The 23,698-nt window shown below is 42.4% G+C and overlaps 1 protein-coding gene across 1 annotated transcript in view; it reads left to right on the top strand.

Moving 5' to 3' along the window:
- The first annotated feature begins 1,119 nt into the window (after positions 1-1,119).
- The window catches only part of Lrrc37a (leucine rich repeat containing 37A), a 54,302-nt gene continuing 31,723 nt past the window's right edge, over positions 1,120-23,698 (top strand). The window contains exons 1-5 of the mRNA XM_011249376.2: positions 1,120-8,720; positions 10,026-10,097; positions 11,758-11,829; positions 13,917-13,988; positions 14,944-15,024. Coding sequence (XP_011247678.1) covers positions 1,261-8,720; positions 10,026-10,097; positions 11,758-11,829; positions 13,917-13,988; positions 14,944-15,024 — 7,757 coding nt within the window. The 5' untranslated portion in view covers positions 1,120-1,260. The remainder of the gene's footprint in view (positions 8,721-10,025; positions 10,098-11,757; positions 11,830-13,916; positions 13,989-14,943; positions 15,025-23,698) is intronic.

The following is a 23,698-nucleotide window of genomic DNA, read 5'->3' as shown; positions in this document are numbered from 1 at the left end:
AAATCCCAGTCCAAACAGAGAGCACCTAATTAGAGAGGCAGGTGGCTATCTCCTGGTTGGGACACCTGCACTGAACAACTCATGCCTCAATCCGGTAAGGCTTCGGTGACCCCTAGATCGGGCCTTTCAGAGAAGGAAGCCATCTTGGGTCCTGCTCTTGTAGCAGCTCAGTTTGCTTCCTATTTTTTTCTCCCTTTTCAAAATTAATTCATTTTGCACGCATATCTTTGTGTGTGCCCATCTATATGCAAGTCACTTCTTATCTCTAAAGCTCTCACCCCTGAACCTGTAATAAACTCTCTTCTAAACATCCAACATCGTGTTGCCCATGAAATCCATTCATCAACTTCACTAGAAAAAAGGATCCAGAAACCACTGGCTTGTGGTGGCTTTGGTTGCTATTGACCAATTGGGACCCTTGTCCCCAAATTAATGATCATCTGAGATGAGAAAAACATTTGTCACACTCATAAGGACCTTGGCTTTATCTTCAACTTCCCTAGTTACTATAACTACCAAAAAAAAAGTTCTTTACATAATAACTTAGCTTCTACTTTTAAAGCAAAATTTATCATCTTTGAATCAGTAGCATAATGGCTGGGCATATATGTTCCTCCTGGGAAATATCCTACCATTTAACATGAAACACATAGCAGTATGCTTGCAAAAACAGCAAACGTCTTAAGTATTTCTCTTTGGGTGTGGGAAGAACATATTTTGAACATATTTACAAAATTATTCTTTATACCAAAACACCGGCAACCTTTTGGTCTATTTTAGTGTTTATAACTTGGGATTGTTTATGATTGAAAAAGAGTAACAGTTAAAGAGCCAGACCGGGACAGGCACTTTTGAATCAGCCCACCCCTGCCTTCCCCCTCCCCCTTCTGCTCCCTGTCTCCCCCTCCCGAGAGAGCCTGGATACTTTCTTTTGAAGTCCACCCCCACAAAAACAAAGACCTATGAATGAGACTTAAATCTGGGTTACAGTTAGTACACCCCGAAGAAATCGGTGTTCTTCTCAGCCTGGGTAATGGAAACTTAGGTCCTGTCACGTAGAAGGTTCCTTTCATAGTGCGGAAGGTTCCTTTCATAGTGCAGAATCCACTTGGTGACGCTTTTGTAACAAAGGTGTCTTGTCATAAAGGGCGGGGCACGGCAGCCTCAGTTGCCAAGGCTCCCTGAGGTGACGGGCCTTTCCTCCAGTTTATCTCCTGCCAGCGCACTCCAGTATTGCGGATAACCTCCATACTACGTGTCATGTCCTTATCACGTGTCATGACTCCACTGGGTTTCTGCTTCTGCGCCCCAAGTCTTCTCCTCACCGGACAAGTTCTGCTGGTAGTGATCCAGGCGGATCCCATTGCGGAGTGGGTCCAGAACCCAGTTCGTTTGACTTCAGAGCCCTGGGTGAGGACCAAACCCTGGTCTTGGCACCCCTCTGACCAAGCACCCAAATCCCCGAAAGCTCATCCATCCGAAGCAGGTGAGGGGGCCCTTGATTACCTGGGCTCCTCTGCTCCATCCCAGATGTTCTCCCCACCCCGGGAACTGAAGGACAGTTTTCTTTCATTCCAAGCTATGGATACCTCTGTGGCGTCTCACCCAGAGTCAGATCAGTTCACTGTTCCACATCAGCACTTGGCCAAGCAAATGACTCCACCCAGGAAACCGCTGGAGAGCGTTCCAAAGCTAAATGGGGATCAAAATCAGTCTCCACAATTCAAAAGTATTTCCAGTCTAGATCAGGCTGCAGATGACCAGTTATTTGAAATACCTGATCCGCCACTGGACAGTGAGAATTCAAGCATAACAAAGTTCATAGCTTCACCCCAGAGCTTACAAAAAGAACTAGTTCAGCACAGGCCACTTGCTAAGGAGGTTGTCGGAACTACAAAACAATTTGCAAAATCTCAACTCCAAAAAAAAACTGTGGTGGATGAGTATAGGGATCCAAATATGAATGAAGCTTATTCTAAGAGCTTGCCTCTGCAATCCCAGGCAAACCGAGAGGGGCCTTCTGAGAAGATTGAACATCCTGAATACCCATTGGAAGCACAAACTCAAGAGTCAGAGAACCTTGATATGGTCCACGAAAGCCCAGAGTATCTCCCAGTGCTCCCCGAGGAAGATGAGCCTTCAGTCCCAAAGGAAAACCCAGTTCAACATCATTTTGCTTCTGGGAAAGCTGCAGCCCTAAAGCATCCTGACAGAAATGCTCCCTCTCCAAAGAGAAATGAAGCTCGCCACTCCAAACTGCCAAATGTCACAGTGAAGCCTGAGGATCTGGAGGTTACAGTCATGTCAGAGGCAGATAAGGAAACCCAACAGACTCTGAGCCAGCAGCAAGCCCCAGGCCATCTTCCCGAGAGTCCTAAGGAGGTAGAACCTTCATCAACCCCACAAGATACCCTGGAACAGTTTTCAGGGGGTCCTGAGGAGATAGAAACTTTATTGACCCATCAGGAGGCCGCAGCTCCAAATCCAGAGCTTCCTGAGGAGTTGGGACCTTCATTAGTCCAACAAGAGGTCCTAAGTGAGTCTTTAGAACTCCCCAAAGACCTTGAAGCATCTGGTAGCCAGCTAGAAGTTCCAGCACGACGTACAAAGCCTCCTGAAGAAGTCAATCCTCCAACTGAGCAAGAGGCTAGGATCCCAACTCCAGAACCCTCTATGCCAAATATAATTGAAATTCCAGCAGCAACAGTTTCACATCACAATCAGGATCAAGTCCACCATTATACTTTGCCCACGATTACAGTTCAACCTGCAGATGTGGAAGTTACAATAACTTCCAAACCTTTTAAGGAAGCTGAGATATCTCCAGTTCAGGAAGAGACTCAGACTCCCGGTCCTCCTCGGAAAGTTGGACACTATAGCCTAGAACAGCAGCCAGCTGTGTCTTCTGAGTCTTCTGGGGAGGTTGGATCACTTGAAAGATACCTGGGATTCCTAACTCAGCCTCCAGAGGAAGAGGAGGAAGAGGAGGAAGAGGAGGATGAGGAGTCTTCTCTAACCCAAGAGGACATCCCATCACAACATCCAAGTCCTATTCTGGAGGGTGAACCTTCTCCTATTGAACTACAGCAGCCAATTCGACCCTCTGAATCTCCTGAGGAGGTGGGATTAGGTCCTGAAAACCAGTCAGAAGTCTTAGTTAAACCTGCAGAGCTCCCTGAGGAAGTCAAGTCTCCAGTGGAGCAAGAGGCTCCACTTCAAGCACCAGAATCCCATTTTGAGACTATAGTTGACACGCCACCAATTCATGAAGTCCAGCCAGCTCCAAATAAAGCTCACCATCATCATTGGCCAAATGTTACCGTTAGACCTGTGGATTTGGAGCTTGCCATAACTTCAGAGCCTACCAGGGAGACCGAGTCTTCTCTAGCCCAGCAGGAGTCCTCGGTGCATCCTTCAGAGTATACTGAAGAGAGGGATTCTTTTCGCTACAAGCAGGAACAGCTGGCTCAGCCTTCTAAGCTGGAAATTCTAATTCACACCTCAGAGCATCATCATTTGACAAGCTCACCCTCAGCTCACCATCGAACTCACCATTCTAGCTCGCCCACTACAATGGTTAGACCTCCAGATGTGCAGCTCACCATAGCACAAAATCCCACAGCAGAGGTGGAACCTCCTCCGGCACTTCATGAGGTTGTAGGTAAACCAATTGCCATCTCAGACAAGGGTGTAAACACTTCAACTCACCATACACATCCGGCTGTAACTCCAGAGCCTTCGGAAGAAGTTGAACTCTTGTCAAATCAAGAGGAGGCTCCAGTTCAATCTGCAGAGCCTGTTGAGTATGAGAAGTCTTCTCTAAGTCAGCAGAAGAGCACAGATAAGAATCCGGAGCTCCTAGAGGAAGGTGGACTTTCTTCAGCACAGCAGGAGACCCTAGTGAATCCTCCAGTGTTCCCTAATGAGATGATAGTTCAACCTTCAGCACACTATGAGGCAACAGGTCCTCCCCTGATTCAGACTCAACTTCATCCTCCCGCATCATACAATGTCACAGCTAAGCCTCCAGAGTTGACTAATGAGGTTGAAACTTCAAGCCAACAGGGAGTTGAACCTTCAAATGACCAGCAAGAAGAAGTTACAAGTCAGTATCCAATGCCCCCTGAAACTCATCAAGATTCTCCAGTTTATCAATGGGTCCTAACCCAGCCTGCAAAGCTTCCTGAGGAAGTTTCTTCAGGTCAGCAGGGTAACTTGTCTCCACCCCTAAAGCACCCTCCAGGTGTACAATTTATACCATTTCAGCAAGAACTCCCAGATCAGCATCTAGAACCACCCAAAGAAGGTTTCTTTCTTTCTCCAGTGGCAGATAGTGTGTTATTTTCACCTGAGGATCTAGAAGCAATGTTCAGATATGAGACCTCAGTGCTGCATAAACCCACAGTTATACATTTGAACCAAGCAGTGTCCTCTATGGAAGTTGAATCCCTTAAGGTTCCCACTGAACAAGTTGAATATTCACAAGTCCATTTTGAATATCCTTCCTATACACCAGCATTCCCTGAAACTCAATTTTCTCAGGAAAAGTCCATAACTCAGGAAGCAGACCTCCACGAAGATATATATCCTTTTCCTACTCAGCATAGGGGGCTGTATCTACCTCCAGATTCCTTTATGGGTGCAGAACCTTCTGTAACTCAGCACCTGAGCTTGTCTCAACTTGAAGACCTTGCTGAGAATGTAGGACCATCTCTAGTGCTACAGCTCACCCCTGCACAGGCTTCAGAACCTCCAAAGGAGATAGTTTTTTCTCCAACCCAGCAGGTGGTCCCAAACCAGCTGCCAGAGTCATTGAACAATATTGTAACTCAACTTCTAACACAGCAAATAATAGGCCCAACACCAGGTCAGATTCAAGAGGAGTATCCAACAGAACACACTGTCTCCTTTCAGGCTTTGGACCTGGAATTCACCATAACTTCACAGTATACTCCAGAGGCCAACCACACTACAGAACCAAAGAGGACACCTCCTCCAACATATCCTCAGGTGACATTTTCATACCCATCTGAAGTCACAGTTCAACCTTTGGATCTGGGACTTACCATAAGTCCACAGCCAACTCCTGAGGAACTTCCTCAAGCTATACCAGAGATCACAACTCAGATTACAGAACCACCTAGAGAGGTTGTAGCTCCAGCCCCTCTATATCAGAAAATGACAGTTCCAACACCAGGTCAGGATCAAGTTGAATATCCAATTCCACCTGCTATCTCATTTCAGCCTTTGGACCTAGAACTCACCAAAAATTCAGAGCCTACAAGAGAGACTCAGCAGCCTACAGCCACAATGAAGACTATAGTTCCTTCGCCAGAGCACCTTCAGGATTACATTTCCTATGTAGCTGAAGTCACAGTTCAACCTTTGGATCTGGGACTTACCATAAGTCCACAGTCTGCTCCTGAGGAACTTCCTCAACCTATGCCAGAGATCACAACTCAGATTACAGAACCACCTAGAGAGGTTGTAGCTCCAGCCCCTCTGTATCAGAAGATGACAGTTCCAACACCAGGTCAGGATGGAGTTGAATATCCCATTCTCACTGCTGTCTCATTTCAGCCTTTGGACCAGAAACTCACCATAAGTTCAGAGCCTACTAGAGAAGTTCACCACTCTACAACCCCAAAGGAGACTACAGTTCCCCCTCCAAAGCTCTCTCAGGTGACACTTCCACGGGAGTTTCACATTCAGAATCTATACCTAAGTGAAGCTGCAGTTCAGCCTGTGGATCTAGGACTTACCATAACTCCACAACCAAATTCTGAGGAACTTCCTCAAACTATATCAGAGATCACAACTCAGATTACAGAACCACCTAAAGAACTTGTAGCTCCATTATATCAAGAGGTGACAGTTCCAACACCAGGTCAGGACCAAGCTGAGTATCCAACACTTCCTGTTGCCTCATTTCAGCCTTTGGACCCAGAACTCACCATAAGTTCAGAGCCTACAAGAGAGACTGAGCAGCCTACAGCTGAAGTCACAGTTCAATCTTTAGATCTGGAACTTACCATAAGTCTACAATCTACTCCTGAGGAACTTCTTCAAACTATGCCAGAGATCACAACTCAGATTACGGAACCACCTGGAGAGGTTGTAACTCCACTATATCAAGAGGTGACAGTTTCAACACCAAGTCTGGCTCAAACTGAGTATCCAACTTCACACATTGTCTCATTTCAGCCTTTGGACCTAGAACTCACCAAAAATTCAGAGCCTACCAGAGAGACTCAGCAGCCTACAGCCACAATGAAGACTATAGTTCCTTCGCCAGAGCACCTTCAGGATTACATTTCCTATGTAGCTGAAGTCACAGTTCAACCTTTGAATCTGGGACTTACCATAAGTCCACAGTCTGCTCCTGAGGAACTTCCTCAACCTATGCCAGAGATCACAACTCAGATTACAGAACCACCTAGAGAGGTTGTAGCTCCAGCCCCTCTGTATCAAAAGATGACAATTCCAACACCAGGTCAGGATCAAGATGCGCACTCAACAACCCTTCAGCCTGTGGGCCTGGAACTTACCGAAACTTCAGACTCCACTAGAGAGGCTGAACATTATACAACCCTGGTGATGACTACAGTTTCTTCTCCAAAGTACTCTCTTCCAGAACAGGTTCTCTTACAGCATCTAAACCCAGCTGAAGTCACGGTTCAAGCTTTGGATCTGGGACTTACCATAACTCCACAGCCTGATACTGAGAAAGAACTTTCTCAAACTACGCAGGAGAGCACAACTCAGCTTATAGATCCACCAAAGGAAGCTGTCGCTCAAGCTCCAGTCTATCAGGAAGTGACACTTGCAACACCTAGTCAAGATGCATTTGAGAATCCAACCTTACCCATCATCACATTTCGGCTTTTGGACCCGGATCCAGAGCCTGCCAGAGAGGCTGACAATTTAGCAACCTTGAAGGAGACTACAATTCCTCCTCCAAAGTACCCTCCGGTGACACTTCCAGAACAGGTTCACACTCAGCATCCACACCCAAGTGAAGTTACATTTCAACCTTTGGATATGGAACTTAGCATGTCTCCACAACCTACTCCTGAAGTAGAACTTTCTCAAGCTGAACAGGAGACAAAAACTCAGCCCTCATATTCAGCTAAAGAGGTGGTCACTCCAAAACCAGGGTACCCAGAAGTGACAGTTCCAACACCAGATCAGGATAAAACTGAGGATCAAACACTGACTGCGGCCTTATTTCAGCCTTTGGACCTAGAACTCACCAGAAGTTCAGAGCCTACAACCCCACACAAAAGTACAGTAGTTTCTCTTCCACAGTACTATCAGACAACACTTTCAGGAGAAGTTTATACTCAACATCCAAATCTAACTGAAGTTACAGATCAACCTTTGAATCTAGAACTTACGGTAATTCCAAGCCCCAATCTAAATGTTGAGACTTCTCCACATATACAAGAGATGCTTCCTGAACCTGAACGACCACATGAGGAGGTTACAGCAAAAGCTCCCATGTTTTATGAAATCACACCAATTCAGGATCAAACTCCGCATCTGGTTTCTCCTAAAGTCACAGATCAACATATAAAAGTAGAGCATGATATACCTACAATATCCAGTGTAGAGAATGGACTTTTGGCAGCTACATACAGTAGTACAGCTCTCCCTCTAACGCACCATGAGATGGTCCTTCTATCTGAAGACCAGGTTCAGGTCCTGCATGGAAACCCAACTCAAGTCACAATTCATCCCTCACACCCAGAATTTTCCTTAGCTTCGCCACCTGCTACAATGGTTAAACGTTCTGCACCAGTTCAGTCGACGGAGTCATCGAAGGAGACTGCAGCTCAATCTCCTGTACATCTCAAAGAGACAGTTCTCATGATTGCTCATGGTCAATCTCAGCATCTAAACTCAGAGACTACACAACCTGAAGTCCCAGCAACCACTCACCCAGAGACTACACAGTCCACAGCCTCACCAACTACTCACTCAGAGACTACACATTCCACAGCCTCACCAACTACTCACCCAGACACTACACAGTCCACAGCCTCACCAACTACTCACCCAGAAACTACACAGTCCACAGCCTCACCAACTACTCACTCAGAGACTACACAGTCCACAACCTCACCAACTACTCACCCAGAGACTACACAGTCCACAGCCTCACCAACTACTCACCCAGACACTACACAGTCCACAGCCTCACCAACTATTCACCCAGACACTACACAGTACACAACCTCACCAACTACTCACCCAGAGACTACACAGTATACAGACCTAACAACTATGCCCCCTCCTTCCACACACTACGAGGTGGTACTTTCACAGTCAAGCCAGGTTCAGACTCAACAGCCAAAGCCAAGTGAAGTCACAATGTGGCCTTCACCCACAAGTCAGCAATCTTCTACAACACCACAGTCTGTTATACTAGCAAGCCCTTTTGCAACTATGCTTGAGACCACAGCTCAGCAAATACCAAGTGGCATCGCACTTGAACCTATGGATCTTGAACCTACCATAACTCCATATGCTGGAAATTTTAATACAGAAAAAGATTTAATTTTTCAAATGAAACCAAATGTCTCCACAAGCACCAACATATGTGACCTCTGCTTGTGTGAAAATCACACACTGTTGTGTAGTCATCTCAGCCCAAAACGGAGACTCCACCAGGTGCCTGTGCTGAGACCCGGCACCCACAAGGGCACCCTAACCATTTTGTAAGAATCGCCTTTTCTTATTTCTGTTTTGCATTATGCTTACATGGTGACCTTTACCTCAAAGCCTTCTTAGACTTTCCTTGTCACCCCAACCAACACTGACTGACGACTGACTTTCTGCTCTTAGCTTCGCTTGTGAAGTTGTCTTCTTATTACAGTTTGCCTCCTCCAATCTTTTGTGGTGGCCTCTATTTCCAAATTTGTTTTTATTTAGCCCCATTATGTAATTATAATGAGCTCAAGGTTGGCTCTTCCATTTTTTCACCCCAGTCTCTCTATAACTCATCTCATTAGTGAGGATGCATCAGAGAGGTGGGAATAGATTCCAGAGCTGGACTCCTGCAGCTGGGACCCCAGGTCTTTCATATGGTAGCTCTGCAACTTTAGGAAGGATGTTTTAGCCAGGCACGAACTTACTCATCTGTAATTGGAGAGGGGGAGGCTGTCGGCTACTCTTTCATAGGACTGTTGTGAGGCTTAGTTGAATATTTGGAATACTGAACCATAGTTCTTAGCATCCATGAGTGTCAGCTGCTAATACTTGCAGTCTCTGTTATGTTCAGACACTTATCTTTGTCCTAGGATATATAATGTTTTGTGCACACCTTGCAGCTGAGAACTGTAAAAGTCACATATTATGTGTGTTGTATCTAGAACATAAAAATGATACAGAGGGGCAAGGGTACAGTAAACCTTTACCTGTATTTATTGAACAGTAAAATCAGAGAGTTCAACCTAGGCAAAGGCTTGATTATAAGAAAGATGGAAAAACTACAAGATTTAGGAAGTTTTCAGGAAAGAAAAGAAAAATTAAGACAGGAGAATTTTAAAAAGTAAAATAAAGATAGGACAGTAGTATAATCTAGTCTGGAGTTTCTGATTCTCCTATCTGGGCCTTTCATGTGCTAGAATCATGGGCATATTCCACCATTCTCATATCTTGAACCATTTTAAAATCCATAAATAGAATGGCCTCCAGGCCCTCCACCATGACAGCCCATGAGAAAGAGAAGACAGGATTTAGTGACTGGCTACATTTAGAGTCGGGCTCTAGAGTCTACACAGAGAGGAGTGGAATGTGAGCCCACAGGTTAGAAGTTTGCCTTCTGAGGAAATGTCTCGTGGCTTGCACCAGTAGCCCTGCACCCTTAACTGCGCTCCCTCGGAAACTGAGAAATCCGGGAATTAGAAAGTTGGTGTTGTCGTTTGTTCTTCTTTGAGCACCTCCATGAGAGAGTGAGGATGTCTACTGATTCTGCCGATTCTTTGCCTGTTTAGTCAAGTATGCAAATTGTTTCTTCACAGAAACTTCCATGGAAATGTTATTTCTTACATTGACAAAAATGTATGGAAAGCATACCGTTGGGCTGAGAAACTGTGAGTATGTTTTCTCCAAATATGAATATACAACAAACGAACAAACAAAAAAGCCCACTGCGCTGTAAGTTCCTTCTTGGTCTAGGCTTTGAGGCAAATACCTACGAGACAAGGTATTTCCTCTTCATAACCCAAATCAAGCTCTATTGCCTGAATTTCTCTGGTAAATTTTGTGGTGACTATGTATTACAGAGAGGAGAACAGTTGCTTCGCACACATGAGGCCATAGGTTCAAACACCATCAATTCAGCCAAAACCTGTTTTCCATTTTATTTTGTGCACATTCGTATGAGCACACCAAGCATGTGGAGGTCAGAACTTTGTAGAACTTTGCTTTCCTCCTCCTACCATGGGGGGGCCAGGGGATTGAACTCAGATACCAGTCTTGGCAACAAGTTCCCCTTTCCCTTGAGATCATTTTGCTGCCCAACTTTTTAGATTAAATTTTACGGACTCTCCCTGAAAGCACGGACAATTTAAACTTGTCTGTCATGCAGAAGTCACCGATGACATTTTTGGCCATTTTTGGTTTTTTGGGACAATGTGTCTCTGAGTCACCTTGGCTGATCTAAACTCACTTAAGCGGACCAGATGGGCCTGAAACTCAAAGAGATCCACCTGCCTCTGCTTCCTTGGGTGCTGGCTTGAAGGTGTGTGCCACCAGACCTGACCTATAATTCCATTCTTAATGGATATAAATTTAATATCAGATATAGAGAAATCTTCCTTGTGCTCTAAATTTTCACCACTGGGGTGATTGTGTTAGTCTTGTTTTGCCGTGATAAAGACCATGAACAAAAGCTACCAGGAGAGGAAAGAGTTTACTCCATCTTACAATTGTAACCCATCCGGAAAGGAGTGTTGAGAGCTTAAGAAAGGAGCCAGCAGGAGTCAGGAATTGAAGCAGGATCTACACAGAAACACTGATCCTGGCTCTCACATGATCCTGGCTTGGTCCTCTGGGCTTGGGAAGTTTGTTTTCTTGTTCATCCCAGGCCCCCTGCCCCAGGCTGACAGACAGCACCCATAGTGGGCTGGGCCCTCACGCATCAATAATTTATAAAGAAAATGCCCAACTTGCCCACAGTGGAGACATCATCTTAGTTGAGATCTCCTTTTCAGAGAGGACCCTAGTTTCCGTCAAGTTGAAATAACCTAACTAGAATAGATAACTGTAACTGTGATTTTGGTATAGATCCTCCCAGCCATATTCACATATAGAAAAATAGATTTAGCACAAATTCCTTTTTCATTTTTACATAACTGATAACATCCTGCAACTTGATATTTTCACTGTGTGATATTGAAAGTTACTCTTTCCAGTCCTGCATAATATTTCATAGTATGTACACATCCATGAGAATTTAATATTATCCTGCTTGTGTTTAGAGACTATCTGGCTTTTCTGTTACATGTCTGGCTGTAATAAATGTTCTGTATACCTTGGACAAGTGTTTCTATAGACCAGATATCTAGAAATAGAGCCTTTAGGATGGAGACCATTGTACATATGAAATTTTAATAGCCCTAAAAATAAGTAGTGCCAACTTACACTCTAGGCAATAGCACATGACAGCATGTATCTCTTCATCCCATTTCACCACCAATGTTCTCCGTCTGATTGATGGTTTTTGATCCAGGTAACCTTTTAATTTTCCAGAATTCTCAGCGAAAATCGCCTGACTGAATTACATAAGGAGTCATTCGAAGGCCTGCTAACCCTCCAGGTTTTGTAAGTTAGTTGAACATATCTATTTGTAAGTAATGAGTTGTCTGTGGATGGATTAGATACTAACATCTCTTCAAACAATAAAATTGTGCAATTATTGAGTAGTTTGGCAGTGCTTGCCTATAATTCCAGCCCTGAGGAGGTGGAAAGTGGGAGGATTGCTGCAAGTTGGAGCTCTGCATGGTCTACATAGTGGCTTTCATACCTGCTCCAGGGCTGCTAGGCAAGAGCCTGGCTCTAAAAACATGATAAAAGAAAATCTGCAGTTATGTCTGTCTGTGGGGGTGTCAGCCTATCTCTAACATTAAAATGCCTTTTATGCATTTTAAATTTCCTAAATCATATAGACAAGCTTCAAGCAGAAGAAAGCCATTTATAGAAGGAAGATGTTAGGAAGATCTGAGCCATTACTGAGACTCACATGGCCCTTGTTTTCTAAGGCATATGCTTCTATTTAGATCTTGCCGTACCTCCATCAAGTCTGGTCCATGTTCCCATTTACTGTAGCCCATGAGTTGGGAGTGCTTTGACACTCTTATGGGACTTGTGCAAGCTGATGTGGCAGGGTGCCTGATAACAACTTAAGGAGGCAAGATTCATTTTGGCCCTTCATCTCAGAGGTTTTTGGTTCCTTACAGCTGGCTCCATTGTTTCTGGCCTGTGGTGAGGCAGAGCATGACACTGGAAGGCTGTGGTAGAGCAAAGCCTTAGAAAGAATGAAAGAAGAAATGCCTAGCAATAAGCCATACCCACACACACCTTCTCCCTCCAGTCAGGCCCAGCCTTCTCCTAGTGCATTCAGGAAGGGACTCATCAGTGGGTTAATTTGTGGATGACCTTAGTGTCTTGGTGATCAATAGACTCCCAGCTGAGAACCAAGTCTCCAGTGCACGCTTTCTTATCTTCAGGGAGGGTTGGACGGAGTGGATTTACTTTATATCCAAACCATTAGCAGGGCTGAAAGAGAGAAAAAAAAGAGAATCAATAAAGAATGTGCAATATAAACTATGTGTGACCTGCACGGCCTAAAATGTTTGCTAATCTAACCTTTACCAAAACAAAAAACAAACAAACAAACAAACAAAGCATAGTAAGATAGAAGGAATTAACTCTTCAAGACATCACATCTAAGATTAAAGGAGAGCCACCTGCATTAATTTGAAGGGGTGTGTGTGTGTGTGTGTGTGTGTAATTACATCTTTGCTTAGTGTGTATCTGTGTGTGTGTAAGAGCACATGATTACATCTTTGTTTAGTGTGTGTATATGAAAGAGAGAGAGAGTTCTTGTCAGAGACAGGCATGGAGATCAGATGACAACTTGCAGGACTTGGTTCTCTCCTTTCACCATGGGACCATGGGGGTCTAGAGGGTCGGACTCAGGACATTAGTCTCGGCCACAGGTGTCCATATTCATTGAGACATCTCACCAGCCCCAGACAGGTATCGTCCCAGGGAAAAATATGCTAGGCTCTAAACACCAGAGTGGAGATGAAAGTTAAAATCCTGTTAGAGGTATGCTCATGACCACAGCCAGACCTTCTGGGGAGTTGAAAGCCAAGTCAGGGTCCCTCGACGAGGACCATGACACTGTAGCAGTGCCAGCAAACAGCCAGAAAAACCTCACAGCGTCACCTGAAGCATTTGCTAGAACTGGGTTCTGGCATCACTCCTCAGTGACAGTTACTGAGTCAGCAAGTCTGAAGTAGAGCTGAGAACCTGTGTCTTCCGAGGCCTGGGTACCTGGAATTACCTAGTAATTTCAGAACTCAGGAGGCCGAGGTTGGAACACTGGGAGTTTGAAGGCAGCCTAGCCTGCGTGGAAAAACACATAAAAAGTCAGATAGTCTCTCAAAATGACTAACTCCATAATCTATCAAGATCTATAGTTTTATTTTATATATTTGAATATCCTCAAGGATGAGACTCTTGGGAGATGGATGGACTGAGTGGCTTTAAAATATTCAAATCCAAAGGTTTACAGTTTAGATAAAAACATTGTATTTTCTACTTCCAACTCTAAGTTCTATTACTTATACGTACTAGATATCTATTAGCTAAGCAAAGCAATATTTCTCTTTTATGTTTCCTAGGGATTTATCTTGCAATAAAATACATTACATTGAAAGAAGGACATTTGAGTCGTTACCTTTTTTGAAGTATATGTAAGTTACAATTATAACCCCTTTATATTTAAAATTTAATCCCCCTTGGTGACTTCAAACTTTGCTAGTAGGACTCAGTAATAAGCTAGACTCAAAAAAAAAATAAATATTGCATTTTTAAAATTTTGTTTGCTTTGGTGATGGGGACAAACCTAAGGTCCAGTACTTGCTATTCAAGTGCCCTCCCAGTGAGCTACATTCCTAGATGTATATGTGTATTCTGGATGTGGAAGATGCACTGTGAAGGGTGAGATGTGAGTGTAGAAGGATGGAGAACAAGAGAGGAAATGGAATAAAGATAAAACATCACATTTCCTCGAATATGGGCAGTCATCATGTGCATGTACGTGTGCAACAGGAAAGTAAGACTGTATTGGGAGGCAAAGTCCAGCAGACTGGGATGAGACCTAGTAGGACAGATAAGAGCACAGTAAATGAGATAGAGGTCGGTATATCAAATTATCAGTACAATAGCTAACACTTTATTGCTGGTCGGAAGTCATGAACACTCTATGCCAAATCCGTTTAGTCTGTAATAAAGCTGAATGTGAGAATTCTGATAAGTCAGAGTAAATTGTGACAGTTCTCACTCACTGTGACAGCGCCCCCTTGGCATTGTGGATAAGCTGCTGGCATCTGATGAGCAGACACCATAGCGTCCCTAAACATCCTCCAGTATATAGGACAAACCTATAGAACAAAGAGTAGCTCAAGCCAAAATGTCAATGGTGCTAAAAATCCTCTCAGAGAAGTAAACTTTGAACATTTGCTGTGGCTAATGTATTATATAATGCAAATATAAAATATCTAAATCAAAAGCCAGTGTCATCCTCAGAATTCTTTAGCAAAGTGAGTTATGTTTAATTATATATAAATTAGAATCACCAGAAATACAAATATCCTAGAGAGTATCTTTTCATTGGCTTATGTCTTTTTATTGTTGTTATTATTTTAGAAACCTTGGGTGCAATTTACTCACTGAACTGAACTTTGGAACATTTCAAGCATGGCATGGAATGCAGTTTTTACAGCAGTTGTAAGTGAAGTAGAAGTTAACTAAGTATATGTAAATACTTATTTGTGTGTTTAAAAGAATGCAGTATTGACTTACTAGGTGTAAACCCTGTGGAAACTGTGGAAAGTTTGTCTTAAGATCCATCCACTCTTTTCCAACAAGGAAACTAAGGCACAGGAGGCCAGGGGACTTGTGTATATTACAGGACAGGCTCTGCTTTCCTGGTCCTGACCCTTCAGCACAGGCACAAGTAACACCACTCAGGCACTCCTCACTAGGTCTTAGCATGAGGCCCTGGTGCCGTGCTCTGATGTGTAAATGCTTTTGGAAACCCACTCGTGAGTTTCTCTCTGATTCCCTCTCCCATGCACACATCCCAGCTGCTTGAATGGCTGCTGCCACACAGAGCTGCAAAAAACATACCACCAAGTCCTCCGGGGAATAAAAGGTGTAGGTCGTTTCTCAGACATGAAAAGTAGGAAATTCCTCTGCCCTGAGGCTTCTCTCCCAATTATCCAGAACATTATTTTTCAGGAAGTATGTGCCTCTGAGGTCATGGATTATCTGTGGGTAAGAGGCACCTTTGCAGCATGGGAAAAGATGCTATGTGCTTTGAACTGTGTAGTTGAAAGTATTCATAAAGAAAAAATGTATTGCTCCAGCCTGGAGAATCTTTCTTTCTTGCTGGGCATGGTGCCTTCCAGCACCTGGGAGGCAGAGATAGGTGGATCTCTGCGAATTTGAGGCCAGCCTGGTCTGCAAAGCAAGTCCAGGACAGCCAGGGCTGTTACACAGAGAAGCCCTGCCTTAAATTTAAAAAAGAATATTACTTTCCCAAGAAAAAGAGATTTTCCCCCCTTTAGAATAAAGGAATTTATTTTAGGAAAAATAAAATCCATGTTGTTTGTTAAGCGTGGTGGCACATGCTATCATGTCAGCACCTGCACGCAAGAGAATGAAGCATGAGTTTGGAGCTAGCCTGGGATATTGCATGTTCTAGCCCAGGCTGGACTACAGAGTTAAACCTCATCTCAAAAGATCTTTTATATGCTATTCCATGATCAGAAGGACATTATAAACTCAATGTGAGATTTCCCTCTGAACTTGACTTTGGGTGACTGTACCTGTCTGGCAGGTCATAAACCATGACCCACAGTTGGCTCCCATTGGAGGAAAAGCAGTTGGCTCCCATTGGAGGAAACACTGGGGTGTGCTGGAGCCGGGTGGACTGCTCTGTAGACATTCTTTGTAGCAGGCACCTTTCTCTGGCACAGTTTTCTGACTCCTAACTTGAGGAAAGGAAACAGAGCATCTGCTTTTCAGGAAGAGTAGGTGTGGACCGTGGGGTAGGAAAGACTCAGGCAGGAGGCACTGGCTTGTTATCTCTAGTTTCTGTGTTCATCTTAACAGAAAGAGAGGTTGCTTCCCAGTGATGAGAAAAGCAGAACTAACTGGGATTGGACATTGATATTCACATCATGTGATCTGAATGGAACTATACCTCTCAGAATTCAGTTACCATCACAGATTGGCACAGTGAGACAGGATGGTGTGTGCTGGTAGGTCCAGCTACTCAGATGCTGAGGCAGGAGGATTTCTTGAGCCCAAGAGATAGTGAGAACTCATTTTAAAAAGAACTTGACAACATTGGACACAACCCACTAAGTGTGTGCAGGGAGCTAGAATTCTCTGTCAGGATCCAACACCCAACTCTTTGTAATGGACACTTTTCTTCAAGATATAGTCTCATAGTAGCTGTCTTAGTTAGGGCTTTATTGCTGTGAACAGACATAAGGACCAAGGCAATTCTTATAAGGACAACATTTAATTGGGGCAGGCTTACAGGTTCAAAGGTTCAGTCCATTATCATCAAGGTAGGAACATGGCAGCTTCCAGACAGGCGAGGTGCAGGTGGAGCTGAGAGTTCTACATCCTGATTTGAAAGCTGCTAGCAGAATGTTGACTTTCAGGCAAGTAGAATAAGGGTCTTAAAGTCCATACCCACAATGCCATGCCTACTCCAAAAGGGCCACACCTACTGGAACAGGGTCACACCTTCTAACAGTGTCATTCTCTAGACCAAGAATATATAAACCATCACAGTAGCACACAAGCTTCTTGAATCTTTCCAAATGCATGTTGCCAAAGGAGAGAAGAGGAATCCTAGGAGTCTCTCTTCCATCTCCTGTATTCTGTTGGAGATGCTTGCATCTGTAATTCCTGTTCACTCACCTAGATTTTATATTTTCATTTGCTCAGTTTGTGTTTTCTTTATTGCTTGCATTTCCAGTTTTATGGCTTGAACAATTTTGTATGTTCCATTCAACTCTGTTTTTTTCTTGGCTTTCTTTAAGAGCTTCCTCCTATTTTTGTTTCTTTTCCTTGATTTCTTTAAAAGATTTATTCATTTCTTCTTTAAGGGCCTCCCTCGCCTTCAAAAAGTTCAGCTTAAGGTCATTTTCTTGTGCTTCAGCTGTGCTGGAATATCCAGGGCTTGCTGTAGTAGGATAGCTGGGTTCTGGTGGTGGCATATTGCTTTTGCTGTGGCTGTGTTCTTACACTGGTGTCTAGGCATCTGGATTTAGGGTGATTATAGATCTCGGTGCTGATTTCTGTGTTTGTCTTTGTTGGACAGGTGTTTTGTTCCTTGGTTTCTGTTTCCTCTCTGGTCTTCTGGTCAGGGTGGCCTGTAGTTGAATAGAGGGTCTTTACCCAAGTTGATGGCTAGACTTCTGATACCCAGGTAGCCTTTGTTGGAGCAGAGGCCTTCCACCAGAGATGTGGCTGGGATTCTGGCAGCCTGCATGGCCTCTGAAGTTCTGGAAGTGGGCATGCCTTGTGGCAAATCTCTACCCCCAACAAGCCCATGCAAGAAAAACACAACTCAGCTATATATTTATAACCTGTACACCTATATTGCACAGATAGGCCTCTACACCACTTTCTTCCCCAACTATGAAATCCCTGCTACTTGCAGTTTCTCCAGGCCATGTGTTTCTGCTCCACCTTCCTTCCAAGAACTCTTCCTCTGTCCTCCATTCACCATCCTTGCAACTCCTCCTCTTTCCCTCTTCTTCCTGACTTGCCCAGAAAAGCCACCTCCTCACTTTTGCCCAATGATTGGTTATTTGTCGTCTTTATTAACCATCAGATAATTAAGGGAAATCCTTCTCACCTTTTCTGTCCAATAAAATAAAAAAAAAAAAAAACCTCTTCTCCCAGATATTGAAAAATTATGACAAGTAAATTGCATAGTATAAGGTATAAATGACATCCAGTCCAACAATTTTTCAATTAGATAAAGCACACTGCCATCCATCTAACTTAAAAAGGCCTAATTCTACACCTGAATTATGTCCTAAGTTTAGATTGTATACCATCTGAAAACAAGCCTCTCAAATCTATGTCTTCTCTCTCAATGCTAAACAACTTGGGTTAGCTATGCGACTACACCCCATCAGAAATCCCAGAACAACTTAAATAGTACCTAAAATATAAGGAGCACAAAACATAGCTTCCAAAACTTAACCAATTTATAGAGACGGTGGATCACCTGGACAATCCCCCAGTCTGCAACACGTTGGTGCATCAATCTGTAGCTTTCTGGCCCAGGATCAACTGACAGACCTTGTGAAACAGGAATTATGAAGGACTAATTTATTCTGTCTTGGCAGAACTAAGCTGTCAACTATTCTGTATCTTGTGTCTTCTCATGGACAGTATAGGTCTGTAAAAGAAGTGAGCAATAAACAACTTGCCACAATAAACAACTTCCCCTGGAGGTGAAGACACTCAGTATCTTCTTTGAACCGAAGAAAGGGGGTGCTGTCAGGAGCAGATATGTCTCAGCATCAAATGACCAAATAACATTAAATGTCACATTCTGTGGTTCTCTGATGATTTAGAAAACTATCTATGCAAATTATATCTTAACTGTTAATCCTTACCTACTCTCAGCCATCCCTAATTGAAATGTCTTGAAAACACCCTTTTAATTAACTCAGAACCATGAGTTTGCTATCTGGCCCTTAACTCGTATTGCTTAAACATTTAAAAACAGTTTGTAATAGTAGCTATAGAAGGACTGGGTCTAAGCTTTGTATTCTTAACTCTTTGTATCAATAGAAGAAATTTACACTAATGAAAACCTTAAATCTATACCACAATAAATCAAGAATAAATTCTGTACCAATGTCAGAAATTATAACTTTAACTTTGTAACAATTATAAAGGTTTCTACCAACATAAGATATAGCTATGAAATGTTTTGTTCAAGAGTAAATTTGATAGCCTATTCCTATTTGTCTATTTCTCAAATTTCTATGATATTATAATATCCCCCCCTTTTCTCTTCCATCCCCTTCCACTTTACCTAAGAAGAAGAATAGAGAAGAGGAAAGGAAAGGTAGCAATCCCTGGGTTTAAGCTCTCTAACTCCCTCCCTGTTCAAAGCTACATTTGTAAAGTATCCCTTAAAATGACAACATATCTATAATTAGTAAAATAACCAGAACCATTCATCTCAACATAAGGGACTGGGATAATGGTCTTCTTTTTCTGCTTCCAGATGAATTGGGGTGAAGAATTACCTTCTGAGGTCCAAAGGGAAATAGGAAAGTTGGCTTTGTCAAAGGAGAGCTAGCTGGTATGATTTGCCTTCCAGTCGCTATGTTCTGAGAAAGTTCATTGCTTAGCTGACATCTTGACTATGACAGTCCAAAAGGCTGGATATGAGAGCTAGCTATTTTGAAAAAGTTCGCAAAGCAAGTCTTAAAGAAGCAGCTTCTATGTAGTTGAGGTATAATCAAACAAGGACCTGGAATGGAAGGTCCCAGAATCTCAACATCCTGGAGTGTGGATCTTGTCAGGACTGTCTTTCTCTTCTTTCATCCTGCAGTACACAAAACTTACAAGCAACATACAGTTCTGTAAAGACATTCATATGGAGTGTGCAGGGTGCACAGATTGGTTAGTGAAAATCAATAAAGAAACTACCTTTCTTTAGAGGTTAGTTTGATCTCATAGTCAGCCTGCAATATAAATTTCTCATGTAATAACAAGTCATGAAAATTTTGTACCCATTAAGTGTTATTGGCTGTGTATATTCATATTAGTTATAGCTGCCAGTGGCCAGGGAGAACTGGGTTCCTGAAAGGAAAGCTGGAATGGATGGGATGGATAGACAAGAGAAGAAAGAGACCAAGACAAAGTTTCTGATCAAGGCCCAATGTGTAATTCTTAAGTCTGAATTTAAGTCTGACCCATCCCCACTTTGCCAGGAAGACAAGCTCAGCTGCTCAGCAGGTAGTGGCTTCTTGCAGGAAGCTGCAGATGTGGCAGGACAATAGACTTCACCTAGGTCTTAAGACTCCATCCTAGGTGGGCTAGCCAACTGTGGCAAAACAAAGTCTGATTTAGCCTGCCCAAGGCTGTGGGAAGGGCACAGTTCCTCCCTTTTTATTTATTAAAAATTAGCTGGATTGGAGCATAAGATTTACTTATGCTCTATGGTCCCACCTGGGAATTATGGTGGCTGGCAACTGTGCTGGCTTGGGTCTGTGTCTATACTCTCTCTTACCCATCCCAGAGGACACACACAGCTTGCTGTGTTTATTTGCACAAACATGGCCTTTTAGTGATTATTATGAACAAACACAGCCTCTTGGCAAATGCCTCTGTCTTAGGTTGATAAGAGTCATAGAACGTTAGTGGCCGTCTTTGACTGCTGGTCCTCATAGCACACCTTTTCCCCATTCAGACCAAAGCCACAATCTGCACTCAATGCATTTCTTCACAGCGATGAATAACTGCCTTGGTGAATGATGGAGCTTGCCAAAGATGATCCTATGTGAAAGTGACCAATCTGCTTAAAATACTAAGTCAAGAGTTAAGAGCAAACAGGATTAAGGTTGTCTCATGGGGAATGTCCCAAGCACTCAATTCAGTTGTAAATTAGCAACCATCAGACACAAGGCCTGGCCTCCTGGTGTGGGGGAGGTGGCTTTGACAATCAACAGAAAAAAACTGTTACTTCTCAGGCAATAGTGGAGGCTAAGCTCCAAATTAACTCAGCTGGTTGATAAGAATTTTTAGCCATCTTCATAATGGGAATCACACTTACTAGAAGACTCAGGATCTGTGTCCACTTGACGAACCAATCTTTCAGACAGCCATCGGGCTCCATCTGCTTTTTGTGAAAAAAAAAAAAAAAAAAAAAAAAACACAAACAGAACCTCTCCCCCATATTAAAACAGGATCTGAACCATTCCACGTATTAGTTAGGGGGTCTCACATTTAACCATGGCCTATGAACCAGAAGTGACTGGATGTCAATGGTGATCGCTGCTGACTGACCTTTAGCATCAGTTTGCAAAAAATTTAAAACAATAAGACAAAGGCAAGATGTGCCTTTGGTGACCTTGGAGGGCATAATTCCCCCCTTTTTTTGTTTTTAAAGAAGATATTGTTGTTTTAAAGTTCCCCAATACCTTGAGAATTATTTTAAAAAATCCCAGTAATATGGGTAACATTAAATTGTTGATAAAACATCTCAAATGTTTGACTGTAATAGCCAGTTCCATTATCTGTTTTAATCTGTTTTGGAACACCAAGCATAGAAAAATAATGCAGGCAATGAGTAATTACATTTTTAGTTGCTTCTCCTGTTAAAGCAGTTGCAACTAGAAAGCCTGAAAAGGTGTCAATAGTCACATGAACATATCTTATTTTTCTAAAATCAGATATATGAGTATCCATTTGCAATAATTGATTAAGTATAAGTCCTAGAGAATTAACACCGTTATGTGGTACAGGTAGAAACTGAGGACACTGAGAACAAGTCTTTACACTTTGACATGAACATTCTCTAAAAATACCAAATTATCATCTCAAGCCATTACTATTTTGATGATGTAAAGAATGAGATTATAGGGCCAATTGTTCTTGTGTAAGGCCTATAATCTGCCTGGGATACTAATCCGCTGTGGCATTGCCTTAAGGGGTCTTGTCCAGGATAAGTTCTTAAATGTCCAAAGACAGTCCCTTAAAGGACCGTACTTTCTCTTAACTTGAGTTGTATGTGCATAAACATTTGCAAAATTTGAGAATTAGCAATATCTTAAAAAGGATATAGGTAGATAGATAGATAGATAGATAGATAGATAGATAGATAGATATTGGCTATCAGTGTACAAATTAAAGCTTGATCTTTCAACACTTTAAAAACAGTGACTACTAGGAGGAACAATATGAACTAACCAGTACCCCCAGAGCTCCCTGGGACTAAACCACCAATCAAAAAAAAAACATACAGAGGGACAATGGCTCTAGCTGCATATGTAACAGAGGATGGCTTAGTTAGTCATCAATGGGAGGAGAGGCCCTTGGTCCTGTGAAGGTTCTATGCCCAGTATAGGGGAATGCCAGTGCCAGGAAGTGGAAGTGGGTGGGTTGGGGAGCAGGGGGAGGGGGAGGGGATAGGGAATTTTTGGAGGGGAAAGTAGGAAAGGGGATAACATTTGAAATGTAAATAAGGAAAATATCTAATAAAAGTATTTTTTAAAAAATGACTGCAGCACATAGTTCTATTATTTGTGCTAAAATAGAGGGAAATTCACGAGAATAAACATGTGATCCAATCACATATACTTCTCTCCCATAGAAGGGCTGCTTATAAATACAGTATATGTATTCTTTATGGGATACATACATACATTTACAGAAAATACAAAAGCATGCATAGAAAGCAAATTTTAATAACTTATCTTTTGGATAATGATTACCAATTTTGCCCAAAAAGTTTGCTATGCAATAGCCCAAATATCAGTATTCTGCAATAACCAATTTAATCGCTGTTCGAAACAAGGAATAAATGTCTCGTCAGGTTTTTAAGACATTCTTTCCAAAATACTTTCATGATTTTATCCTACAATTCTTTCTTAACATCACAACAGTTTTATGATAGGATGTTAAAACTTTACTTGGAGATGAGGCAAGATGAATTCACATTAATGCTCCCTTTGCCAAAGAATTGCTGTGGGCATATTGAGTAACAATAACTAACATAAACAGCTAACAATTGATAACAGAATCTTCCTCTACTTTCTGCAAAGCTATTTGTCTCTCACCAGTGAATTTGCATTTCCCTTGATAACATCCAACAAAGGCTTGAGTCCTCCTGTGGTGAGCTTAAGGTGAGGTCTTAGCCAATTAACATCTTCTAGAAGCTTTTGAAAATAATTTGAAGTAAGTAAATCATCTTTTCTTTCTTGTATTGTCTGTGCCACAATTTTTCTAGGATATACCTGAGGCCCCAAATATTGAAAAAGATATTGCCTCTGAATCTTTTCTGGAGCAACAACTACTCTCCAGAATTTTAAAGCTCGTTGTGTAAGAACAAAGTTTTGTAGTAACATTCCATAAGAGGGATTAGCTGATAAAATATTCTCCATATAATAAACAATATACACTGAAAGGTTCAAGGTCCTAACTTTTTGTATTGGAGCAGAGACCAAAAAAAAAAAAAAAAAAGAAAAAAAAATTTTTTTTTTTACATAATGTAAGGCTATTAGCCATTCCTAGAGGCAAAACTTTCCAATGATTACAAACTCACTAGATGCAAACCCTTCACAGTTATCAGGATGCAAAAGAAGAAAAAAAAAAAACTTCCAAATCCATAATAATTCTATAGGAGTAG

Source organism: Mus musculus, chromosome 11 (assembly GCF_000001635.26).
Source record: "Mus musculus strain C57BL/6J chromosome 11, GRCm38.p6 C57BL/6J".
Lineage (NCBI taxonomy): Eukaryota > Metazoa > Chordata > Mammalia > Rodentia > Muridae > Mus > Mus musculus.
This window is presented reverse-complemented; position numbering and strand designations above follow the sequence as displayed.